At 44.0% G+C, this 11,054-nt stretch overlaps 1 protein-coding gene across 3 annotated transcripts; it reads left to right on the top strand.

Moving 5' to 3' along the window:
- The first annotated feature begins 4,473 nt into the window (after nucleotides 1-4,473).
- Nucleotides 4,474-8,698, top strand: MARCKS (myristoylated alanine rich protein kinase C substrate). Of its 3 annotated transcripts, none has more exons than XM_083176870.1 (3): nucleotides 4,474-4,606; nucleotides 5,518-5,625; nucleotides 6,759-8,698. In XM_083176870.1, exons 2-3 carry the CDS (start codon nucleotides 5,524-5,526, stop codon nucleotides 7,509-7,511), a joined length of 855 nt encoding a protein of 284 aa, XP_083032996.1. In that variant the 5' UTR covers nucleotides 4,474-4,606; nucleotides 5,518-5,523; the 3' UTR covers nucleotides 7,512-8,698. The 3 variants fall into 3 exon arrangements, with proteins under 3 accessions (XP_083032996.1, XP_083032995.1, XP_083032994.1); XM_083176869.1 differs by lacking the exon at nucleotides 4,474-4,606 and adding an exon at nucleotides 4,627-4,757; XM_083176868.1 differs by lacking the exon at nucleotides 4,474-4,606 and adding an exon at nucleotides 4,867-5,248.
- Nucleotides 8,699-11,054: the final 2,356 nt, after the last annotated feature.

Genomic DNA, 11,054 nt, shown 5'->3' with positions numbered 1-11,054 from the left:
GATGCTGAAATAGAAATAAACAGAATGTTGAGGGACTTTTTAGTCAGAGGTTACCCCCACAAACTCCTTCTGGACACCAAACACAAAGTGTTAAAACTAGACAGAAGTTCTGTTCTAGAATCCCGTGCCAACACGAATAATGACAGTAGGGTCATTTGGACCCAGAGATTTTCCACTGGCAGTGAGTCCCTGATGCAAACAGCCAAAAAAATTTGGCCAATCATAACTACTGATACCAATTTACCCTCCCTAAGATCATCTAGAATTCTCCCTTCCTATCGAAGAGGTCAGAATCTTAAAGATAAAATAGTATGCACCGACATCGCCAAACTCTCGCCATCACCACAACAACATTTTCTTACCCGCAAAAATGGGAACTTTAAATGTTTAGGCTGTGTCACCTGCTCCAGTTTGGAAGTAGGAGACCATTTTTTTCATCCCAGATCCGGTGAAAAGATTTTGATACATCACCCTCTCACATGTAGCAGTCGATACGTTGTGTACTATGTAAAATGCCCTTGTGGCTTACTCTATATAGGGAAAACTATTAGACAGTTCAAGGAAAGAATTGCGATGCACAGGAGCAGCATCAGAGCTGCCTTGGCTGGAAAAGGCTCAGATCAACCAGTCGCTCGTCATTTTAAGTCACACAATCACTCACTACCATCATTAAGATACAAAATAATAGATTGTATCCCGGCCAATTCCAGAGGGGGTGACAGGGGCCGTAGGTTGCTACAGCTTGAAGCGAAATGGATCTACAAACTTCAAACGGTACAACCACACGGACTTAATGAACAGTTATCCCTCACTTCATTCCTATAACATTTCATGATTGCCATTTGAGCTTTCACATTTTGACACTTGGTCGACATCCAGTGTTGACACTTCTCAAACCACCACTGACTGTGACATTGTTCAACACACAGTGGTACACGTGTATGCATTTCAACGCATACATCAGCTTCAGTATAGAGTGCCAAAGCATTATTGGCAACCTAACTGATTAATTGCATCAATTTTCATCAGATCACTAGATCTGTTTAGTGCACACAGACTGTGCAACATCGTACATCTTTTTCGCGATGTTCATTAGCATGTTTTATTAGTTCTGACATGCCGCTCATTATGCATTATTTACCAATGTCTTTGCCTGTACCCCATGCATCTTGTGATTTTAATTTGCACTTTGTATTGTATCATATCACCCAGGTGATGGTTAACACTGAGCCAGAACACGCCCCCACTGGGAGTCCGGACCCGTCGGCGCCTTGGCGCATCAGTGACGTCACCCGGCTCCCGGCCACGGCGTCAGTGGAATTGTACAGCACGGGTTTTTGCACTGATCTTGTCTATAAATGTAAGTACTGTATTTTGTTTCATTTGTGTCTTGATAAAGGGTGTACAAGCCCGAAACGTTGTCACAGTAGCCACTTGTGTGAGCTTGACTTTATTTCTTACCATTGCTTTGAAAAGTGTTGCGAGTGCCGCCGTCTATTTGCTGGATATATCTCCCATATTTTGGGATAGGGGGCACCGCAACCAGTTGACCATATTAGGAGAGTGCCAGACATCTTGTATATCTATATATATATATATATATATGTATATATGTATATATATATATATATATATATATGTATGTATATATATATATATATATATATATATATATATATATATATATATATATATATATATATATATATATATATATATATATATATATATATATATATATATATATATATATATATAGGCAGCACGGATGGTGTAATGGTTAGCATTACTGCCTCACAGCGCTGAGGTCATGGGTTCGATCCCCACCATGGCTCTAACTGTGTGGAGTTTGTATATTCTCCCCGTGCTTGCGTGGGTTTACTCCGGGTACTCCGGTTTCCTCCCACAATCCAAAAATATACAGATAGGTTAATTGGCTTCCAACAAAATTAACCCTAGAATGTCTGAGTGTGCGTGTACATGTGGTAGGGAATGTAGATTGTAAGCTCCAGCGGGGCAGGGACTGATGTGAATGTTCAAATATTCTCTGTAAAGTGCTGCGTAATATGTATGCGCTATATAAGAAACTGTTAATAAATAAATAAAATAATATATATATATATATATATATATATATATATATAGTAAATGTAGTCCGAAATAAATTTGACCACATTATATATGCAAATAAGTCCAGTATTAAAAAAATATTTTTACTTCAACAGTGCAATCGTATGTATCTGATTTTGGTGCAGTCTCTATCTGCTATGCCTATTTCCCAGCAAGAAAAGTGACAGTGATATACAGTATAAGAATCACTGGAGCCTCTGCAATTATCCCATGAGCAGCACTAATGGTAGATGAGGGGAGCTGACAGGCAGCACACAGTATACAGAGAGATCGCTGTCTAGCAATATCTAACTGAGAAATCTCAGCTCCCTGATAGCATGACCCATCTCCCACCTTTACTGTGAGCACTCTGCATAATATTACCAAGCATAGCATTTCCCCTGAGATACTGCATTTATATGTATTCAGACATCAATACATCCCCATCCCCCACCAGCAGACACCCTCTGCAGCACCCACTGTTTCAGTTATACACCTCCCTCCCCTCCTTTCCCAGCAGCAGCAGACAGCCCACACAGGACTGAGTGGGGAGGGGATGGATACATTACTCTACACTCACAGCCTTTCTCTTCTTCTCTTTCTACCCAGCAACACAAAACTAAAGAGACTATCCTTCCTCCTCCACGTTGCTTTAGGGCTGTGCCCTATTGTCCTCCTCCTTCTCCCCCCCCCCTACCCTACCTCCGAGTCCTTGCACCTTCTGCCCCTCCTTTCTTTTCCCCTCCCCTCACCCATCTCCATCTGCTCTACCCCCTTGGTGTTAGCAGGGAAAAGCACGCACACATTAGACTCTTTACCCCGCTGTTGCCATGGAAACGAATCCAGTATACAGGAGGGAGCGGGGGAGGGTGAGCTGCGCTGGGGTGCCTGCAGCAGCCGCTCCGTTTTGCGCCTCATCGCCCCACAGACCTGCATTAATAGGGAGTAGAAAATGGGCTTAGCCTGGAGCATGTGTGTTGTGATAACAATGTTACTACTTTCAGTAACAATGCTGGGCAACAGTGCTGGGCTGTTGCTACTGGCAATGGAAGTTCCCGGTTATGTCTGTAATCTCTTGGACGTGTGAAGATCTTTTAAGATGACGATTAATGATAATTAGAACGATGCTACTTCTGCAGTTGTTATTATTACTGAGGGCTGCTGTTCCATTACTCGCAGCAGCATTTATGCCTCAGCAGCGACATAATGGCACAGATACTGCCATCGTTCAGTGCCACAGTGGCGGCGGCTGGTGTTAGGCGGGAAAGCATCATGCAGACTAGTGTCAGTCGCACACAGGCATGCAGCAGATGATCGCTGCTATAGTATCAGTGTGACTGTCTGCTGTGGCTTGTTGTGTCACTTGTGTGCTATAGCATGGAGCGTATTATGTGGGATAAGTACAGCGCTGTGTAGCAGCAGCAGCAGCAGCACCGTAATAATAACTGGAGGACGTGTCAGTGTGTATGAGGGATGGATGAGGTAGTGTTACATGGCACGCCTACCAGGCACCTAACCCTTGTACATCATCTGTGTGACTGACTGGGGACCCTGCCAACCCCCACCACCCCGCCCGGGCTTCAGGATTATTGCACTGTAGGCGCCCAACAGCCACTATCTAGCAGTCCCCTCACTTCAGTGCTGTACAGTACACAAATGGAAACATTCCAAAATATGATGCTTCCAAAGTATGTGCTGTGGGTCCTGGCTGCATCAGCACCGTGCACCGACTGGCGCAACTACATTATACAATATGGTGCATGCACAGCTCCCAGCAGGACACATACATGCAGCCTTAGCCATGATGGCTGCATCATGTATGTGCCTAGTACACTGCTGTCTCTCTGCCAGGGAAGGGGGATGTGGGATCACTGTTCTGACACAGAGCAGGAGAGATCATCCCTAGAGGGGACAATCTACACATCTCCTAACAAAACCCCCCAGCCGATTATTCTAGTCGCTTCAATCCCGCTCTCCAATATCTTTCCTGCCCTCATCCCAGCTGCCAGTTTAACCCTCCAACTGCTGGGAAGGGGGGGGGGGGGTCCTATTATTGTCAAAAATAAAGACAAGGCTGATATATATATATATATATATATATATATATATATATATATATATATAATACACATACACAACATATTCACTGTTTATTCACTACCAGTACCCTCCCTCTCCCCCAGACCGATACACCCGATTTTCCAGCCTCTGACATGGGTTCTGTACTTGGAACACAGAAACTCCATTGGATGAGGCCAGTAAATCAGAAATAATTGGACAGCAGCATTTAATTAGACCCGGAGGATAAATACTAATAAATATATATGCAGCTATGTTGTAGTCATATGACGGCGTGCGGGAGGGGGGTTCTGCTCCCCTCACATCTGGCCAGCAGACATAATATAACACTCATTTTCCACTAGTGATCAGCCAGGAAATGTGATCTTCCCGGAGACCAGCACCACAGCTGAGATTCGATCACTTCCATCAATTAAAGGTAGCGCGCCGGCGGCCAATCTGTTGCTGCCGCAGCTGCGCCGGGACTGGGAGATAACAGACATATAAATTGGCGGTGGAGGCGGCCACGCACACGGGTCAGGGGCGCTGTGTAATAATACTCCGGCAGCTGCAGGGATAATACAGCAGCAGTGAGTATGGGGGCACATGCTGCCGCCAGTGTATAGCTGCAGCTCTCCACTGTCTCTCCCAGAGGTGGTGATATTAGGGGGACATTGGCTGGATGCGCCCCGTGTGTGTGTAATACAGAGGGGGGCTGTGTGTGTGTCAGTGTGTGCTTCTCGCATTGCTGGGCTGCATTGTTCTGCCCAAACCTGAGGCCGCGCCCCCTCCTTTGTCCAGGCGCGCTGTGATTGGCGGAAGCGGGGCCGGGCTGCCGTCATGCCTTGGGAAGCCCATTGATCTGTGCACTTGGGCGTTGGACTCCGCATCTTATTAGTGAGCGGGGAGATTTCTCCATTTTCCCGTTGTCCCCAGCACGGCTGCACACAAACCTTTGGGATATTTAATTTTTGGTTTTCCATCGTTTTCTACATAGAACTTCTTCTTGGGTCTCCACAAAGGGACGGGAGGACCACTACTACCTGCTGCTGCAGCCGCACCTTCTCCTGCAGATCACTGGGTGATTATCTATCTTCCAGCACTCTGTCCTCTCCCTCTCTCCTGTTGCAGCTGCGCTCCCCGGCTGGCTCTAGTCTCAGATTTCTAGTGCTGCCCGGGCTCTTTGTCTCCTCCTGCTGCTGCTGTGTGCCGCCCGCCGCTCTGCCTCCTAGCCATTGTATGGTGCTGCTCCGCACACACCTAGCCGCCGCCGCGCATCCCTCTCGCTAGCCCTGTCCCTGCCGGGAGTAGTGACACCACCTCTCTTCTTGCTTTTTGTTGGATACACAGACAACGATGGGAGCCCAATTCTCCAAGACCGCAGGCAAAGGCGATGTCGCCACCGCAGAGAAGCCGGGGGAAGCCGTAGCCGCCTCTCCTTCTAAGACGAATGGCCAGGTAAGCGGCGCTGTGCCCTGCATGTGATGGGGAGCTGGTACTGTGATGGGTGCAGATACCCCGGTGTGTAATCGGTGGCTGTTACGGCGGGGATGTAATGCTTTGTACATAGCTGCTTTGTGTAGTGACTATGGCGATGGAGCGACACGTCTGAGTGTAGAAACATGTGGCTGCAACAGCGTGTCTGTATCTCCGCAGCCTGCCCCGTGTGTAGAATCGTGGGTGCTAGGTGGCATCTGCACTGGGTGTGGGTAACCCGTCCTGTATCGGTGCTTTGTGTGATTCCCTGTGGGGGGGGGGGGGGGGGCTGTATGATACCGATCTGTGCACTCATTGCTGTGTGACCGTGCAGATGACATGTAGCTGGGGTGCATGGGAGGGGTGTGCATTCGCCATTGTGTGGATGGAGGGGTAGAGTAAGCCCCCTCCTCTCGGTAACGCTTTTTCCCTCTCCCTGACCATCTTGTATGAGAGGGAAAGCTCAGGCTTTGTCTCCGTTTGCTCCTTGCTGGAGCTGCTGCTGCTGGAAAGAAGGCGTGATCTGGGAGCTAATGCACTTGCAGCCGGGCGAGCGCTCCCGGGAGCATTGTGCTGCTGCTGGTGGAGGCGCAGCGCCCTCTATCGGTCCAACAGTAGAACTGTAGTTGAATGGCATTAACTGCTGTAGTTGCTGTGGAGGCGGATAATGGAGGGAAACGAAATGCTTTTCAGTAATGCTGCGTGTGGAAGTATTCACTTGATGATGGCTCTTTCTAACACGGCTTAAAACCTTGTACTGCATAGGAGAACACATGTTGAATTAAAATACAATGTAGGAAATAGAAGTATTTCTAACTCCTAAAGTGTTATGCCATGCTTGCCTACCTGACCCTCTCCATGAGGAAGAAACCGCGCTGTTCCTGGACTTCCCTGGTAATGTGTGATTGCCATCACCTGTTGGGAGCTAGGTGATGACAATCATACATTACCAGGGAAGTCCAGTAACAGAGCATTTTCTCCCTCATGGAGAGGGTCAGGTAGGCAAGTATGTGTTATGCATGTAGTACGCTATATTTTGTATGATAGTGTTCAGCATTAATGGGGAGGAGTAAATCGCTGGCAACTAATGAGATCTTGTTTTTTTGCCTCTGCAGGAAAATGGGCATGTGAAAGCAAATGGCGATGCGTCTCCTGCTGCAGCTGAAGCAGACAAGGAGGAGGTCCAAGCCAATGGCAGTGCCCCTGCTGAGGAAACTGCAAAAGATGAGGCTGCAGCAGTTGATGCCTCTTCAGAGAAAGAAGCTGCTGCATCCGCTGAGGTGGAAAGTGCAGAGCCAGCATCTCCAGCTGAGGGAGAGTCTTCCACTAAAACAGAAGAAGCAGGCTCAACCTCTACACCTTCCACCAGTAATGAGACACCCAAGAAGAAAAAGAAGCGTTTCTCCTTTAAGAAGTCTTTTAAGCTGAGTGGCTTTTCTTTCAAAAAGAACAAAAAGGAGAATAATGAAGGAGCAGAGGGTGAAGGTGCAGCTGCATCCACTGAAGGCGCAAAAGAGGAAGCTCCTGCAGCTGCTGAAGAAGCATCCAATGAAGAGGCAAAGCCAGCCCAAGAAGAGGCTCCAGCTGCCACCAGCACAGAGGAAAAGAAAGAGGAGGCTGCTGCAGTAGCATCACCTGAGCCTCAGGAGTGCAAACCTGAAGAACCTGCACCTCAAAAGCCAGTAGAGGAGGCAAAGCCTGCTGAGGAGCCAAAGCCTGAGGAAAAACCAGCAGAAGAGGTCCCTACTTCTGTTTCTGCTCCAGAAGCACCATCCACTGAACCAGAAGCACCAAAAGCTGAAGAACCTGCAGCTCCTACACAGGAAGCTACATCTGAATCCAGTCCAGCAGCTGAGTCCGCAGAGTAAACATGGCAGTTTTGAGATAATCAAAAGGACTTTTTTTCTCCCCTTGTTTGTTTGTTGGAGTGGTGCCAGGTACTGGTTTTGGAGAACTTGTCTACAACCAGGGATTGATTTAAAGATTTTTTTTTTTGTCTGTTTTCTTCCTCTTTACAGATCCCATCTCAAATCATTCTGTTACCACCATTCCAACAGGCCGTGTAGAGTTTACAGCAGTCACCGGCCTTACTCCTTTTTCGCATCAGTATTAATGTTTTGCGTACTTTGCATCTTTTATTAAAAATGTATACTTTATTTTTTTTTTTCAATTTATGGACATGCCCATACATGAAGGAGATGGGTGGTTCAATATAGGGGGGAGGGTATCAAATGAAGTGATAGGGACCACGCTGGGTTTTAGGTGGTGCACTTGTTGCCAAGAGAATGTGCCACAGGAATGGGGTCAGGTTTCTGTTTTTGTTTGGGTTTTTTTCTTTTTAGAGAAGAAATTATGTATTTTGGCTAGGGCAGCCTTCTACAAGGTTTACAACACTAAAGGTCGCGACTAGGATGGCAAGCAAAATAAAAAACAATAAAAATAAAAAAAAAACAATACCCAGATCATAGTTTTAGTAATTCATTTAAACCATAGGAACTTTTCACTTATCTCATGTTAGCTGTATCAGTCGGTGATTAAGTAGAATTACGAGTTGTATAGGCTTTATTGTTTATTGCTGGTTTATGACCTTAATAAAAATGTAATTATGTATTACCAGCAGGGTGTTTTTAACTGTGACTATTGTATAAAAGGAATCTTGATCTCCAAAAGCACATGAAGTTTGCAACTCTATCCACCCTGCCCATTTTTGTAAAACTGCAGTCATATTGGACCTTTTAAACACAAATTTTAAACTCAACAAAGCTGTGATAAGTGGAATGGTTACTGTTTATACTGTGGTATGTTTTTTTTTTTGATTACAGCAGGCAATGCTTTCTTTTCCAGTTGTCTTTAAGAATTAAGGAATACTTCAGATGCAATGGTTTTTGTGTAGCATCTTGTCTTTCATGTTTTGTAAATACTGGAGAAGCTTTGACCAATTTGACTTAGAGATGGAATGTAACTTTGCTTACAAAATTGCTATTAAACTCTTGCTTAAGGTGTTCTAATTTTCTGTGAGCACACTAAAAGCGACAATAAATGTGAATAAAATGTATATGTTTTGTGTTTCTTTGGTATAGTTAACAATAATAACTTAAGTATTAGCATACACTTCTTACTAACACGCATGTTGCCCATCTTCTCCATTAACAGTGGTGGCGCTTCTCAAACAGTCTTTTAATGAGCTGCCTTTCTGGCCCAGACTGCCTAAACTAGGTATGTCCAAACTATGGCCCTCCCAGGTGTTGTGAAACTACACATCCCAGCATGACTTGCAATAGTTTTAGCATTCCCTAATAGAAAAACTGTGGCAAGGCATGGTGGGACTTGTATTTCACCACAGCTGGAGGGCCATAGTTTGGACATGCCTGGCCTAAACCCTGGGTGGATAAGAGTGTTTGTTTTTTGTTTTTTTAGGTCTCATGCAGCATAGTTTGGCCTGTTACAGGGTCCCAACAAACTGGTTTGAGAACCACTGACCAAAATAATAGCTGTTCCACCTTGTCTTGTAGCTTTTCAAATACTCACTTAAAATAATAAAAAAATGTCTTTTTTTTTTTGTATAACAAACTGGGGTTAACCCACCATATACAGCCTGTATAGTGGAGGCCTACTTACATTTATTCATTACTACCTATAAAAAAGGGTGTAAGTTTAGAAATGCAAGTATTTGTCTATTGTACATTGCTTTCTATAATCTAAGTATATAGGTGTGACGCATATTATGTATATTCAATACATTTGAAATGTGAGTAGGGATCTTCCAACACACATACATTCTGGAGCCTTATTTAACTAGGATGTTTAAACAAAATGTGGGATTTCTGTGTGAATATTTATGTGGGAGCTCAACTCAGACCTGTAGTCTGTCTATTTTTATGATATTTACTTCATTCAGTATGTTTCTCTTCCTGTGTCTGGCTTCCTTTCACCTTCTTCCAATACATACATTTTTTGTTAGACTATAAATATATTTAGCTTTTTTATAATAGAGAAATAATGTGTTATAACCACTAATAAGAGCAAATAGTTATTTTGTATTTAGCGATCTCTTGTATTGGTGTAGTGGGGGATTCTTAAGCTGATGGCCAACTGTAACTGCTTTGAGGCTATGTGTGTGTATATATATATATATATATATATATATATATATATATATATATATATATATATATATATTATGAAGGAATGATAGGAATTGGAGTTACACAGTGGACCTTAAAGTTTTTATGGTGTGCCTATAATCTCCCTATATGTAAATGTGCCCTTGCTTGCATGCCTAATACCAATCTGTATGACTACTTACAACATATGGTGCTCTATTCAACCCTCCTGAAAATAATTCACTTTGATTAATGGCTTACATTGCATGCAATATTAAGTGTTAACATTCCACATAGTATAGGGGTGTTCATTGTACACCCTATAACATGTAGAGAGCTTTAAAAAAAATAAAAACCTGACCCATCTGTTAAACAGTACAAAGGTTTGTCTATGGGCATGGTGTTCCAACACCTATTTATAAAAGCCTTTAAAGTTATAATAAAGTTGTCATTTAAAATATATATTTTATGTAATCACTGTAGTCATAATCACCAACAGGTGACTGATAGTTTCTACATTTTTGTATTCCTGGAACTGTAGTTTGCTTAATAGGCAATCCTGTTATTAAATGACTATAATTACATAGCACATATGTGGGCCTTTGGACAAGATAATCTAACTAGCAAAATTGTCCAGTTCCTATGTACTAGATCCGCTACTCTATTTAAAGTGGTGGTTTCCGTTTTCATAAGCCATGATTCCCAAGTGACCAATTCTGTGATTTCCTGTAACACATTGCATGCCATCCACACCTCATCCATAGGCTTATGTCCAGACCAAGTCGTCAGCGTGAGCTGCCTCTCTGCTTCAGGTAGTGGGTTCCCTGAAGCAAGTTATTGTATGAGGGGGAAGCTGAAGAATGAGCTAACTGAAGACCTGCTAAATGAAATAGTTTTTGTGGCAGACTCCGTGTAATGGGTTTGTCTTGCATACTGTATTGGTCAGGTTCCAGCAGCCTGTGACTAAGCTTCTGTGGCAATACTGGCTATCTTTTAGTGCTTTGTTGGTCCAGTCTGAAGGGATCTATGTGTGACCTACAATGTAATGGAAAACCTGCTAAAGGGAATACACAATTGAGCATTTGGATATATCACCGATATTTGTTCAAAGGGAATGATTGCAACAGTCCAGGTACTACAGTATGTCGGGTTGCCTACCTGACCCTCTCCTTCAGGGAGAAAATGCTCTGTTCCTGGACTTCCCTGATAATGTATGATTGCCATCACCTGTGGTGAAACACCTTTCTTATCAATTACCTAGCTCCCTACAGGTGATGGCAATCATACATTACCAGGGAAGTCCAGGAA

The sequence above is a fragment of the Crinia signifera genome, chromosome 3, assembly GCF_055691185.1.
Source record: "Crinia signifera chromosome 3, ASM5569118v1, whole genome shotgun sequence".
In the NCBI taxonomy this organism is placed as follows: Eukaryota; Metazoa; Chordata; class Amphibia; order Anura; family Myobatrachidae; genus Crinia; species Crinia signifera.
This window is presented reverse-complemented; position numbering and strand designations above follow the sequence as displayed.